Here is a 15,901-nt window from a genome sequence, read left to right on the forward strand (position 1 = left end):
ACGCTAGTGAAAATTTGCCAGAGTGAAGTCATTTAGAGACTTCGCAGATTTCCGAATGGGCGCAGGCGTCACTTCGCTAGCGAAGTAGATACTGTAGATGCTAGCATTGCTTTGCACTCTAACGCCAGGTGAATTTTCGATCTGGCGAACAGACGCAAGTTCGCAAATTCACTCAACGGTTTACTGAACGTTACCTCATTCGCCAGACTTGCCATCGCCAGCTCAGACCAGTGCAATGGAGTGTATAGGACTTCAATTTTTTAGAGCAAAATTTTTCTAATCCCAAAAAGACACTGGCGTATTTTCCTTTTTTTGAGTGATAGTCTGCAAAGGTCCGTAAATTTTTTTTGGGGTAACTGGGTTCCCGCCTCCATTTTCTAACATATGGAACATTAACTATACTGGGCTCATGTGTAGGGCATTATAACAACTATTTTATTTATTAAAGTTCCCTGGACTTGTGTAATAAAATGTATTTGCTGCAACGTATACGTACATGCAACTTTATCGTTTCTCGCCGTATGCAAATTAGGCAACGCTAGTGCATCTTCACTTTGTTTGGTGAAGTAAAGCTAGCGAAAAATTCACCCGCGTTTGGCGCCCTGGACGCAACTTCGCCCTTTAGTGAATTAGCGTTGTCCTAGCGAATTTACACCTGGCAAAGAGTTGCGATGGTTGTAAATTTTTGCCGGTTAGGGAATTTGCCCCATGGTCTTTTCATTTTCTACTTGCCAAATTAAAAGAATTCCTTGTTAAAAAAACAGAGACTTTCGCAGAGGTCCAATGTAAAATGTTTTATTGAAAATTGTCTAGATATAATTAACAAGTCAATAAAACAGCTTCTTCATATTACAGAGACTCAAAACCCTTGAAGGCAGAACTGCATAAATGCATGAGGCACTTTGAATGTCTAGTTAATGTGTATAACCAGTAACGAGTAATTATACTACACATAATTAACTTCAAGGGAGTTGAATATATACAGGCACATCGTTGGTTTTTAAGAAGTCAGCTGCTTCTATATTTAGCCATATGAGAGATCTGGTAGAAGGAGAGTAGAAAAACTCTTCTTTTACTGCATACTGGACCAGTGTACAAACATGATGCAATAACAAACATGCATTTGGCAGCTGTAGGTGATTACAATGTGCTGCATTTCTTATAACAAAATGGAAGAGTGAAGGCAGCAATGCTGCAAGTAACTACTGCAAAAATATTTCTACTACTCGGTTACAAAGTTCAGGTTGTAACCTTTCAAAGTAAAAAGCTCATCCTTGAAAATAAAAATGTAAATATTTTCTACTAGAATATATATATATATATATATATATATATATATATATATATATATATATATATATATATATATATATATATATATATATATATATATATATATATATATATATATATATATATATTGGTCATTGCGCAGTTCTGAGTGATTTTATGGCTAATTGTGCTTTGTATTTTGCATTTGCACTTGATGAAAATAAAAGATGCAAATGTGTATTCAGGAAAGGCAAAATATTACCTATTTTGTTTCTTTCAAACTGGGAAGATAAATCAGCGGTTCCAGTTTCCAGAGAATACACTATACATTTATTAAATTAGTCTGAACTAGCTAAGCACAGAGATATGTGCAGTACAATATGAAAAAAAATCTCATTATGCTCAGTCATAGTCAAAATGAATCCACATTGTGCTAAAACATCCTGTAAAAAAAAAAAAGTGTCAAAAACAAAAAAGTTAAAAGAAGATGATAAAAAGACTTGATGGTGCAGGAAAACTGTACACAAAAGAAAAACAAAATTACATAAAAAAAAAAAAAAAAAAGGAACAAAACACCCCTCGCTAGACTTTACTAAGGCACCGTAGATCTTCTTTGGTCTGTTGTTACCAACACAGTGTTATCTCAGACAGAAAATCATTTGCTAAAGGAGGTGTCACTTTCCACAGTGTAACTCAATAGTATGTAGTCATAAAGGTTTAAGTGAATGATGAATTTTAGGATCTTCAGTTGGTGTGGCTTGACTCGCAGAAGATCTTTCTATGTCATGAGAAAACTTAAAAAAAAAAAAAAAAAGTTGTTAGAAAGATGGGCAAGCAAGATCTATCTATCTATCTATCATCTATCTATCATCTATCTATCATCTATCTATCTATCATCTATCTATCTATCATCTATCTATCTATCATCTATCTATCTATCATCTATCTATCATCTATCTATCTATCATCTATCTATCATCTATCTATCATCTATCTATCATCTATCTATCATCTATCTATCATCTATCTATCATCTATCTATCATCTATCTATCATCTATCTATCATCTATCTATCATCTATCTATCATCTATCTATCATCTATCTATCATCTATCTATCATCTATCTATCATCTATCTATCATCTATCTATCATCTATCTATCATCTATCTATCATCTATCTATCATCTATCTATCATCTATCTATCTATCATCTATCTATCATTTCTACATAAAGGGGTGTTGAATGAATCCGCTGTTCTTCTTCTGCTGTGCTGCCTGCACCTGAAATCATTATCTCTTCTCAGTTGCAGACAGCCAGATATAGCGGATTTCTGTGCTGGGACGCGATATTTTGCATTTCGGGCTGAAATTTGCCCTGCCTAAGGATTCCGAATGCAGGCAGTGGAGCAGAAGAGGAGCAGCAGGGCACAACATTCTCAGCCTGCGCTTCTCCGTATGCCAAATTCCTTGCACCGGATGCAGGTAAGAAACGTGTGTGATAGGCTTGGGTTGACGTCTTGTCAACCCGCAAATCAATAACTGAGACCTTAATTCAGCTTATATGTATTGAAATTCCTAGCACTTGTGTATTTATTTCTTCACTGTACCTCTGTGTACAATGTGTACACTTGTGGTGCCAAACAAATACAATACATGCATATATGAAGCAAGTCTTTTGAATGATGTTTACATTCCGTTACATGCCATTCTAAATTTCCCATTTAAATGTATCCTGTCTTCAGCCCAGGAAAGTTATTAAGTTGCCATTTGATCTAGCTAGGAATGCAATGATTATTTGTTACAATCTGATCAATTAGAGCTGAGCATTAGGATTGGTCCATGTAGAGAACAGTTATGCAACACACCTGGTTATGGATTTTAGTGATTTGGTCCATATTTTAGCTCTGCGTCAGTACCTCCATATTTAATTAGAAGATAATGGGTCTGTTTTTTGTTTTTCTATTTAAAGATTAGCAAAAAACATTTATGGTTTACCTATGCGTACAGAATTCATGTCTGCAGCAGAGGTGTTGAAGTTTTAAAGGAGAGCAAAAGTTTAACTAAAGAAATAGGGTATAAATATTGTACATTATGTTTTGGGCTTCTGTACCAGCCTAAGACAACCACAGCCCTTTAGCAGTAAAGATCTGTGTCTCCAAAGAAGCCCCAGTAGCTCCCCATCTTCTTTTCTGCCGATTCACTGCACATGCTCTGTGCTGCTGTCACTTACTGAGCTTAGGGACCCACTCACAATATACAGTACACATAGAATAGAAATGTCACAATATAAGGCTGATTACTAATTAATACAGATAATTACTACATGGCAGCACAGAAACAAGTGCAACTATCATCAGAATTTAATAATCAGCCCTGTAGCATCAGCTTATATTACATATAAACCTCATTTTCTGCTTGATAATTTGCAACGACCCCTAAACTCAGCTTCTTAACAGCTGCTCAGAGCCCACTGAGCATGTGAGTGTCGCAGACACTTTTCAAGATGGTGACCCCCTGTGACAAGTTTGAAGTCCTGGATCATTGCTGCTATTGACAAGCTGAAACTTTAGGTGCAATAAGTTCATGGCATTCTAGCATGTTCATTTTTAGGGTTTAGTTCTCCTTTAAGGTTATATGTAGAGTATAATTTGATTAAGCTTAAACATTTCAGCATTTTTAAAGACATTCATGAGGCTATAATATAATTTGGTGTCTTCAGCAAATATTGGTTGCAAGTTGCACTCACTGGAATTTATATTTGGTAATTTAGATTGCTAGTCATACTGAATACATTTTTAGTGAATTACTATTCAATTCAAGAAAAGTAATTATGAAGTAAACTCTGATTGGTCATATTAATTAATACATCCTGTTTAGAACATTTTTGATTTGGGGGATTGAAAGCAATAGGGACAGTACCTGTATGGATATCCATGGTATTTAGATCGGAAGACTGATAGCAGCCAACTGAAGAAGATAACCACAAGGGTTATGCCTGCTATACACATTACTGTTAAAAAAGAACACAGTTTAGCAACAATGAAAACCAGATACGTTATACAAAAATATTCATCCCAGAATTGGGTAAATACTTTTGGTTTCACAAACTTTAAGATCACATTTCTTATAATTTTTTAAGAATTTTTTAAGAATTGCATACTTTTTTTTTTTTTATTTATTGCATCATTTTCAGAAACAAGCTGGATCTGTTATCTTGAAACCCATTATCCAGAAAGTTTAGAATTACGGAAAGGTCATGTCCCACAGACTTTTTACTTTTTAAAGGTATTCCCTTTTTCTCTGTACTAATAAGACAGTACCTTGTACTTGATCCAAACAAAGACGTAATTAATCCTCACTTGAGGATTTGGCTTTATTTACTTATATGAACGCAGAGATGCGAGGGGAAGAGAACGTGACCGAATAGATAAGTCCAGGAAGCTATGGGCCCCAGAGGAAGGGCGATTAATTAGTTACAAAACTGAATTCACTATTTTGTCCTTTGTTTGGAGCAGGCACAGGCCTAAACTCTGACTTAACATTCTACAAACCTAGTTAGATTACTACTTCCCATCTTTTCAATATACTGTTTAGGCATTGGATATACCACATTATGCAGCAGTTCACAACTGACTTCCACAAAAGAACAGTTAAAATGGATTAGCACCTTAAAGGTTAGGCCACACTGGGGTTTTGGGGAGATTTGGTTGCCTGGCGACTAATCACCTCGTCTTTGCGGCGACCAATCTCCCCAAACACCTGCCCTGACTCTGCGCCGGCTAAAATGAAAAAAAAAAAAAAACAGGCGATAATCACATGCGGCAATTAGTTTTCCGAAGTTGCCCGAGGTTTCCTCGTGAGGCGACTTCAGAAAACGAACCGCCACGTTTGATTAGCGCCGGCGTTTTTTCATTTTTAGCCGGCGCAGAGTCAGGGAAGGCGTTTGGGGAGATTGGTTGCCAGGCAACCAAATCTCCCCAATATGTCCAGTGTGGACTGACCCTAAAGCTGGCCATAGCTGTTGAGATTTTTAAAAGATCCGATCCTCATCGTGAGACCACGATCTTCTCAGAACGATCGTACGAATTTACCAACAACTAAAAAGACCAATTTGGCAGGAAAACAAAGGGGAGCTGCCTGCTTGGCCCTGCAAACATAGATAGATTGCACTGGGACCGACAAAGATTTTTTGACCCGGCCGATCAATTTCCTGACAGATGTCGGCCGAAAAATCGTAATATGTACGATCGTTCGAATCCCACTAACCGCACGATAATTTCGAAGGATTGGTCGGGCTTCCCTAAAATCGGTCGTTCGGCAAGAGGAATCTTTGCGTCTATGGGGACCTTAACTCTGCCATGGGAGATAAGACTATCATCTTGTAAAGTCAATAAAGGTTACAGATTGCTAAAGAACACAAATAAGATTGCTCCCTGGGCGCTCCATGGCCATTTGAGACAAAGCTATGGGACTAAAAACATCTCACATGGGCATCCAAGAACACTATACCCTTCTATGAAACTGTCAAATTACTCAGGTTTTAAATAGTGCAGTAAGTAGAAATCTGGTGCCTGGCCAATTATTATCTAGGTTACATAAATCTAATAAATCTATGACATCGTATCCCACGAATCATAGAAGATCAGTTTTAGCTTAAAACATCAAATTTAAAAACTTTAATTAATTACTCACTTTTCCGTTTTCCAACATCCAAGTCTGAAGTGGCAGCTTCATGCAGGAGCACCATCCCCAAGGTCACAGCACCATCTTAGAAACAGTTAATGAGCAAACACACTTGATTTGCTTAAAGGAGAAGGAAAGGCTAAAATTAAGTAAACTTTATCAGAAAGGTCTATATAAATAGACTACTGAACCCTCAAAGTAATGCTGCTTGGACTCCTCTGTCAAAAGAAACACAGCATGTCTTTCCTTCTATTGTGTACACATGGGCTTCTGTATCAGACTTCCTGTTTTCAGCATAAACCGCTAGGGATAGGACTTGCTCCGTTTGCTCCTCTCTCCCTCTCTTTTCCCTTCCCTGCTGAAATCTGAGCCCAGAGCTATGAGTGAGCAGGGAGAGACCCGGGCAGGAAGTGATGTCACACCAAGCTAATATGGCAGCTGCTATCCTAAACAAACAGAGAGCCTTGAGAACCGTTTACTAAAATACGGTAAAGCATTCTGCAGAATAAATATAGTGTTATAGCTTGCATTATTGTGGCTAATCTATTGGCAATAAACTGCTTTGGTAGCTTTCCTTTTTTAAATGCCAGAAGGAAATGTCCTCTTTCACTTTAAGGTAATCTTCTGGCGGGAAATCTTCAGGACAAGCTAAGCTTTCTACACCTGAATTTTTGTGCCACTCCAATTTTGTAAGATATATGACTCTAAATACCTGAATAATAATTGAAAAAAAATATAGAAACTTTATTATATGCACACGCAGCCACACCAATACCAAATATACACGTTTTATGGAGATTCCTGACTTTTATAGATCAGAGACTCACAACAGCACATATATTTTTAGAAAGTATGCATTCTGACAAAATCAAACTACTACAAACAAGTGCAAATCAGTGCTAAAGTTGGGTGGTTTTAGGAAATTTCTGAATATTGCCACAAAGCTCACAATTGACGAAAGTATGGAACTTCTACCATGCAACGTTGTAAAAATTCAATAAAAATAAAGAATAAATTATCACAAAGAACAATCAGTGCCCAGCCAATTTCTGTTTCTGCTGATGTACCCTGTGCTTGCCCTTTAGTTGCTCTGCTAAACCTCGATCTGCTGACCCTGCTCACAAGAGAAATCAATGCACATTTGAAGTAAGAACCACCATGTCCTCTATGATTTTTGGAGCTGCTGCCTCGCTGCTTACTGTCATCCACTACTAATTAGATGTGGCTGGCTACAGTAATTCTATTAGCACAGCAGAAAACTAGAATAACCCTTTGTTTGGCTTCTATCAGCCCTTCATCTTATCTAGGACATTTTTTCTCAAATGCAGTGTTGTTATCAAGGGTTGAAATCTTTCCTTGCCTGGATTTAAGGGGGGGGGGGTCGCTGTGCTATCTACTCAAGGGCCACACAGTAAATTGTAATGAAAAATTATTTTTATTATAATTGCACATCTTTGAATCTAATCTCACTTCAGTATCTCTTTTTCCCAATCCCCTTGGACAACATGGCAACAGGCACTGTAAAATCATTCTGATTAACCCTATATGTGGTTATGAAGCTGCATCAATTATTTCCTGACTGTCAGGGAAAACCAGCAGTTCAGAGACTTATACAAGGTTCTTATATTGAATTTATATTTTCCGTACTCCTAAAGAGGAAAAACTTTGTGAAAGCTGATTTACCAAAAATATCTTGATTCTTTAAAGGGATTGTCATGATTTTTATGGTCTAGTTTTATTTCTAAATTACACTGTTTACAATGCAAATAATTCACTCTACCATATAAAATGTAATTCCTGAACCAATAAGTGTATTTCTTTTAGTTGTAACATTGGTGTGTAGGCAGCCATCTCAGATCATTTTGTCTGATCATGTGCTTTGAGAAAGAACCAGCACTTCACTATGGAACTACTTTCAGACAGGCTATTGTTTCTCCTACTCAATGTAACTGAACAAGTTGCAGTGGGACCTGTATTTTTTCTATTGAGTGCTGTTCTTATATCTACCTGGCAGCTGTTATCTGGTTATCTTTCCATTGTTCTGCTGCTAGGCTGTTGGGGTACAGGAGTAAAGAGGGATTGAAGTGTATCCGAGCACAATCACATGACTGGGGGCTAAAAAAAAAAAAATCAGTTTTCTCTTTTGAAAAACAGATTTCAGTGCAGAAGTATGCAGGAGCAGCACTATTAACTGATGTGTTTTGAAAAAAAAACCCAGTTTTCCCCATGACAGTATCCCTTTAATTGCCAACTAGTTTGTTGAAGCCTCTGATAACGTACAGAAAAAAGGATACTGAATAACAGGACAATGTGCGTTTCTGCCACAAACTGTGCTTGACTGCTTCCATGGATGTAGTTCTGAAAACAGATGGGAAAGATTAAACGACTAATTCAGTTTTGTACTGTACTGTACTCACATTAGAAGATGGTAAATCTACTGGCCGTGTGTATAAAAATGATCACTTTCTACATATACATATTCGAATAGATGTAGAAAGCTTTTACCACTTGGTTAGTATGTGGATTCTTGTGAGCATAAGGGGGTCCTCTGATATGATTCCACATCTGCCCCGATGTCATCGCCAAGACAAAACACTGCAATAAAAAAAAGAACAAAAATGACAATGTACACCAATGCCTTGCAGCAAAGTTACACTTAGGGGCCGATTTATCATGCCGAGTAAAAAGTGGAGTGAAGCATAAGCAGTGATGTTGCCCAGAGCAATCAATCAGCAAACACAAAAGCAAAGATCTGATGTTGCTCATAGCAACATCACCAGTAATGTTTCACTCCACTTTTTACACAGTATGATAAATAGACCCCTTTATATCCATTAAAACAAACAAAAAAATATTTGCGTGTATGTTAAAACATATTAGGGAACAAACCAAAACATTTTTCAAAAATAAAAGCAAATACATACAAAGACAATTTTGCCGGGAAATCTCTTTACAAATTCCTTGAAATTTTTTAGACGCCAGCCCTTATTATAACTAAAAAGAACATGGGTGGAACTACAACTTTGAATTTCTGCTTTCTGGGAGAATGGGCATGTTGCTTAGAATGGGAGATGACCTTTACTCTAGCGTTCCTGTATTTTATGGATGCATGCATGCATGACAAGCTATGCTTGAGAAAGGGTGTACAAAGATCCCATGCTTATGTGCAGCCAGCATGTATTCATATAGAAAAACAAATCCCTAAAAATAGTTTATTTTTTCACTAAGAATCCAATGCATAACATTTTGACCCTAGACCAGGAACTTTCCCAAGGCACTTTGTGTACAGGAAAGGATTCCAGTCATGGGATGAAAGATTAAGCCAAATGTAATGTTTGACTCGATTTAAGTAAACAAGGATGAACTACATTATGAAGTTGCAAAAGCCTGTGCACACATTCAAGAACACCTATGACCTTGTGGGGAGGACAGTGCAGGCAATGCTGTTTTTATCTGCAGTCGTATTTAGAATACAACTGCGCTGATAAAATGGAGAAAAACAACAGGAGATAAACAGGCGTGGGAATATACAACAAAAATAATGAAATAAAACAAAACCTAGTTCAGGGATGCACATTTTCATCGATCATTTCTGTGAAGTGTTTTCGTTAATATGGGTACTTACCAGAGCAGCCAAGGCCCATCCAGTCTTGTTATTCAGAAAGTCAAGATTGCTTCTTCTCAAATAGACAAGGCCACCGATTACAGCTAACAGCAAACCCAGCATCAAAGGGCCTGCATAATTTGGGGGCCGTATGACCCGTATCTGTAGATAGAATAAAAAGAAGCATTTTTCTCCCCCCCTACATTATTTTCAGTACCACTGGACTGTAAATAGTCCTGATCATATTAGATTATTTATATTTGAAGAGTTTATTACACTTCAATTGAACAAATCTATCCTCTACCTCCTTTTACTGTAAATCATACATTTTTTCTATTATGCATCAGTGGGTTTTACATTAAAGGGGAAGTAAAGTCTAAAATAGAAAAAGGCTAGAAATGCTGTATTTTGTATACTAAACAACGTTAATTTACTGCACCACAAGCCTAATCAAACAAATGATTCATGCTTTCAAAGGGGATCACCATCGTGTAACTTTGTTAAACATCTTTGCAAGACCAAGAATGTGCACATGCTCAGTGTGGTCTGGGCTGTTTAGGGATCTTCATTAATTATCAAAACAGCACAAGTCTAATAATATCTGCCAGAAGCCGATATAGCAAGACGGATTAATAATCAGAATATCCAGACTGCACTGGGTCCTGTGTTGTCATTTAATCTAACGTGAAGTTTATAGTTTTGTATTGTTTAATACAAACTTTCTCCAACTCTGCAGAACCAGTGGCTGCAGCAAAATAATCCTCCAAATAGAATCCCAGTTTATCTGTTTAAATCTGGCTCCATGATCTTTGTCCCTGCAGCTGGAGCTGGAAACGGTAAAGGGGATGTGAAGGCAAAAATAAAATCCAATACAAATCTCTACACAGTCGCCGGCACTGCTCTACAGGGAAACAAACAAAGCTGCTTTAAAGAAAGTAAAAATGGGATTTTATTTTTTTGCCTTTACATGCCTTCTAAGCAGACATGACTACACTTACATTGACATCGGTCCGATCGGCAACCCAACGTGCCAGTTGCTCTGCTGCAAATCCCCGAACCTGCAGTTCGTATGTGTCCCCTTTCTTAGGCTTCCCTTTTGGAGGGAAATTAATGAATGTTGGAGCAGAATTCATATTTAACTAGAAAAAATAGACAAAGACAGTTAGAAAGCAGTTGGAATCAAATACACAATTTTCATCCATGAAAAGAGAGAGACACACCTTCAAAGTAAAACCCCTCTCCATTACAAATTAAATTTTCGATGAATGGATTTCCACCTGACTGGCAAGTATTAGCCACTTCTACTTTGAAGTGTTGGTCTGTTTATGTGTCAACTACACATGAAAATTAATATAGGAAGTTAAATGTACATGAATTTGTGTAAAGAACTTTGGTATTAATGTTTGTGTTTACTTATTTTCTAAGCAAAAATAAAGAAATGGTGTGTGAATGACTATTCAGTTATAAACACTACCCAAGTGTTATATGTAAATGATGAGTAATAATAATAAAGAAAAAATCAGGGAGGAAAACTCACAGTTCAGCCCAGCCTGAGGATGCATATGATACAAACCAAAACAAGAAATGTGAATTTTCTCAAATATAACAAAAAATTTACAAAAACATTAGAACAGGAGGACCAAAGCGTGTCGCTTTTCGTGCCTCCTGGGGCACTCATTCGCATAGACCTATGAGTAAGTACCCCAGGAGGCATGAAACGCAGCAGGCTTTGGCACTCGTCCTAATAAATGTTTTTTGTACTTTTACCATTTTTTTTTTTATTATTTTTGGGAATACTAACATTTCTCTTTTTGATTTACTTGTTTTCTTGCCAGCTTGACATTTAAAATGTTCCCCAGTTAAAGGAAAACTATACCCCCCAAACAATGTAGGTCTCTATTAAAAGATACTGAGTAAAACAGCTCATGTGTAAAACCCTGCTTCATGTAAATAAACCATTATCATACTAATATACTTTTTTAGTAGTATGTGCCATTGGGTAATCATAAATAGAAAATTGCCATTTTAAAAAATAAGGGCCGCCCCATGAGATCGTAAGATTCACTGTGCACACATACAAAACACATGTAAGGTCACATGAGCCAATTAACAGAGATCTGCCTTTTGCTTCCTCACTTCTTCCTGTTACAGTTAGTGTTGTAGTATTTCTGGTCAGGTGATCTCTGAGGCAGCACAGATAGAGTCACGAAATGGTGGTTCAAGGCAAGAGATGTAAAAGAGCAATATTTATGTAAATATATATTCCAGTTTGGTAAGATTCTTTAATATGTCATTCAATTTGATATAAACTATCTGTTGCTTAAGTATTCATTTTGGGGGTATAGTTTTCCTTTAATTGGGTAATTTACTCCAGAAACCAGAAAAAAGGATTAGGACTCCAGAATATGTAGTCAACATTTTATTACTTGTGTGGCTAGTTCCTAGTCTTCCTGCCTGACATTAATTAATAGTGGTTGGTCAACAATGCTGTTCCATTCTTTATAGCAACATTAGCACAGCAAACAGTGATATATAGACGTCTCTTCTCTTGCCTATACAGTATCATTCTTACTACTTGTATCATGTCAGCACTATGTTCTGGTTGTAGTCTTTCCTATTGGCCATGTGCAGACAGACTACAAATGTAATGAGATCTCACTTAATGACATTTTGCTTTAGAAAACCTATTTAACGGCTTCTGATGCCATCATGTAACATGGTTTTTGCAATGATACTGTATATGTAACAGGGCTACAGAGACCATAATATACTGCATGGTCTTAACTCATGCAAGGGCAGAAGCAACAATCGCCTATGGCCTACAATTAAAAAAAACAATTAGTAATTTATCTTCCTCTCTATAACTTTATCATAACGCCATTTAGTTTTACAACCATCTGAAAGGGCCAGTAACACACACAAGCAACATTTACATTGTACTTAAATGAATACAAAATTTATTTTTACCTTACACCACTGAAATTGGTGTGTTTGCTTAATATAGAGCAGTTTAAAAGTTACTAAATATAGTAGCCATAAGGCTGCCATTCTAGTTATAATAGAGCCAACACTGGAATATCAGGCAACAGATAAGTTGTTGTTAAGAACTTACAGTTTACCTCCTTGCTCAACATGACATCAATGAATAGGACTTGTGATCTATATACCATTTGCTTAGTGTTTTAATTTAAAGAAATATGTAATAATGTGGAATGAAATTGAAAGTGCTTCATTTCCCAACTTGCTGGTTCTGCAGAGCACTTGGAGGAGGAGACCGTTAAATTAAAAATTACCAGTCCATAAATGACCCCCTTCTTATACGTATGCCTGAGATACCAACAAGCTGTTGAAGGTAGAGGATTGTGTATGCAAAGCTCATTATCGTGTATTATTTTAATTTATTCATGGAACAACAAAACACACAAATTTGACAGATCAATCACATAGACTATCAATTTTTGTAATTCTCTTTCACATGTGAACAATAAAAAAAAAAAAAACAAGTTTGGGGAGATCTGCAAAGAAATAAATGTAAATTTGCTCACCATTTGGAAGACATCTGATCCTTCATCAAAATCTACCACCGCAAAGAAAATCCTGTTTGTAAAAGCACTCGAGTAACGCCAGGAATTTGCAAGTATTTGGTATTCTTCATCAGCCTGCCTATAGAAATTAAGAGATAGAAAAAAAACAAAAAATACAGGTAAAAACATTTTATTAAAAGCATACAAACACATTTAAAGCATTTTTTGTGGTAGTTGTTAAGATGAGATGAGTGTATACATAAAAACATGCCAGATCTTACTTGCATACCACACATTGCCTGTGTGCCTGTAGAGCAGTAAACATCACTACGACCGAATAATTCCTTGGAGGAGACTTGATAAAACGTCTAAATTTATCACCATTCATGCGAATAACAGGTCGCTTGCTAGCCCAGTCCATTAATTGTCCAACTTTATCCGACAGCACCATCTGCAAAGGAAAATAAAAAAAGATAACCCTCTCTAACTTGACTATATTTCAACAGTGCAGTAAGCCACGAAGAGCATTCAATAAACGAGAGCTGCACTTATTTAGGTTCAAGCAAGCCACCGATTGGCCTGGAGGAAGCAACACTGCAACGTCACTAAACATATGCGGTTCCAGGCAGGACGAATACTTTCCATTAAAGGACCTTTTGTATCCAGGTTAGTGAGAGACCCCCTGGAAGGGCTGCTATCAGCAAGGGATCACAGACAGGCTGGAATGGGCTTCATCTCTGACCACTTCTGCAAAGGCCCTCCAATAATGTTGGCAAAGCCGCCACCAGCAATGGACCCCCTCGAAAGGTTAGCACAAGCGCCACCAGCACAAAATCCCCTTCAAAAGGATTTTTTTAAGGATTCGCACACACTCTATTTATACAGTATGTTCAAATTTATTTCAAATACACCACTGTATTTATACAGTGGTGTATTTGAAATAAATTTGAACATACTGCATATAAATAGCCCGTGTGTGTGCGGATCTTTAAACGAGATTGCTGTTGCTGCGGAACCTTGCTGGGTCGATGGATGACCAGCACCACCATTGCAAGGAGGTAAACTGCAGGAGTGCAGTGGACTAATCAAAAGGGGGCACCACCAGCACAGGACCTCTTCAAAGGACAGACATAGGCGACATCCTCAAAAGCCTCGCCCCAAGGGCTGGCACACGCACCTTCAGCAAAGGACCACCAAGAAGGACTGGCATGAAGGCCATCATTAAAGGACCCCTAAGAAGGGCAGGCATAGAAGCCATCATTAAAGGACCCCTATGAAGGGCTGGCATGGCAGCCATAGGCAAAGGACCCCTACAAAGGGTTGGCATGGAGGCCATCATTAAAGGACCCCCATGAAGGGCAGGCATGGAGGCAGGTCAGCCATCGGGTGGGGGGCAGGGGGGAGAGTTGTAGGGGGCCTGAGGGTAAGGGGGGGCCAGGCCAAGCCACACTTACTTGATTTGCCAGGCCCCCTCCCATATTTCTGAGAGCTGCTGACTTCGGGATGGACGTTTAAGGGGCCCTGGCCACCAATTTTCTCATAATGTGTGTAGGGGGGGCCCTGGCCACCAATTTGTTTTTGTCATGTGGGGTCCTAGCCACCAATATTTGTGGCCCTAGCCACAAATGTTTTTTATGGAGAGCCCTGACCACCAATATCTTTTAATTTTTTTATTAACATGTGGGAACCCTAGCCACCAGTATTTTTTTTGTTTTTTTACTGTGTGGTGGGGGGCGGACCTGTGGGTGGGCAGGGAGGACCTGTGGGGTGGGGCTTGTGGTGGGTGCAGCCCAGGAAATTTTGTCGTATGGGGCCCTGCGATTTCTGATGGCAGTCCTGCATGGAGGCCATCATTAAAGAACCCCCATGAAAGGGCAGGCATGACAGCCATCATTAAAAGATCCCTAGGAAGAGCTGGCATGAGGAGCTGGGCAAAGGTTTCAGGAAGGGATGTCACAAGCAAGTAGCCCAAATGGGCTGTCACGAGCAGCTGCCGGAAGTGCTTCCGCAACTACAAGCGCCCAGATGGACTGGTATAAGTGTCCCTACAAAGGCACCATATAGGCGGCTTCGGAGCTTCTGCAACAATCCATTCGGGCGGACAACACTACCTCTGCAGGGAGGAACCCGAGTGGGAATAAAGATACCTTTACAATTTTGACAATAAGACCTATCTCGCATTTCTCCCCAGGAAGAGTATCAATCACAATTCCACTACTCACTTACCTCTTTCTTTTTCTGTCCTTCAGAGAGACCGCCGCACAGCGCAAGAAGTATCCCCCCAAACAGTAAACCCTTGAGCCCCGCCATGTTCCCGGCGAAACTTTGCTCCTACACGGAAGCAAAGCCAACAGCGCCATTACGTCATCACGTTAAAGAAGAGTGCGCTCCTATCGATTCCTGTGATTGGCAGAAAGCGAAGTATCACAGCCAATTAAAGCACAGCAAGATGTTCCATCGCTATTTGTCAGCGTCAGTGTGGGTGGAGCTATACAAGACTTCCTTTGTCAGACAGGGATGCAGACTGGCTCTCCAGTGACAATTGTCTGTAGTTTATACTGTATCATTTATAAATGCTTTATACTTTATTAATGGCTTATACTGTATACATTTAGTGGCATCAGCTTTGTATGAAGTGGCTTATTTGATTATCACAAGTTTAGTGAATGTGTACTGTTATTGAGTGGTACTTCTCTGGGCTGGACTGTGGTTTGCTAATGAACTGTATGTATGAAAAAACTACTCCAATCTGCCCAACTTTGTGTCAGGATTTTGGGGCTTCTGGTTTTTACCTGTAAAAGTAAAATCCCAACTG

At 38.5% G+C, this 15,901-nt stretch overlaps 1 protein-coding gene across 1 annotated transcript; it reads right to left on the reverse strand.

Moving 5' to 3' along the window:
- Positions 1-779: 779 nt before the first annotated feature.
- On the reverse strand, positions 780-15,421 carry magt1.L (magnesium transporter 1 L homeolog). Its single transcript, NM_001094587.1, is given in 10 exon segments — positions 780-2,066; positions 4,195-4,285; positions 5,968-6,042; positions 8,253-8,316; positions 8,464-8,553; positions 9,584-9,724; positions 10,561-10,701; positions 13,108-13,225; positions 13,368-13,537; positions 15,313-15,421. Coding segments are annotated over 10 exon segments (990 nt in total). The 5' UTR covers positions 15,397-15,421; the 3' UTR covers positions 780-2,050.
- Between the last annotated feature and the right edge of the window lie 480 nt (positions 15,422-15,901).

Source organism: Xenopus laevis, chromosome 8L (assembly GCF_017654675.1).
Source record: "Xenopus laevis strain J_2021 chromosome 8L, Xenopus_laevis_v10.1, whole genome shotgun sequence".
Taxonomy (NCBI): Eukaryota; Metazoa; Chordata; class Amphibia; order Anura; family Pipidae; genus Xenopus; species Xenopus laevis.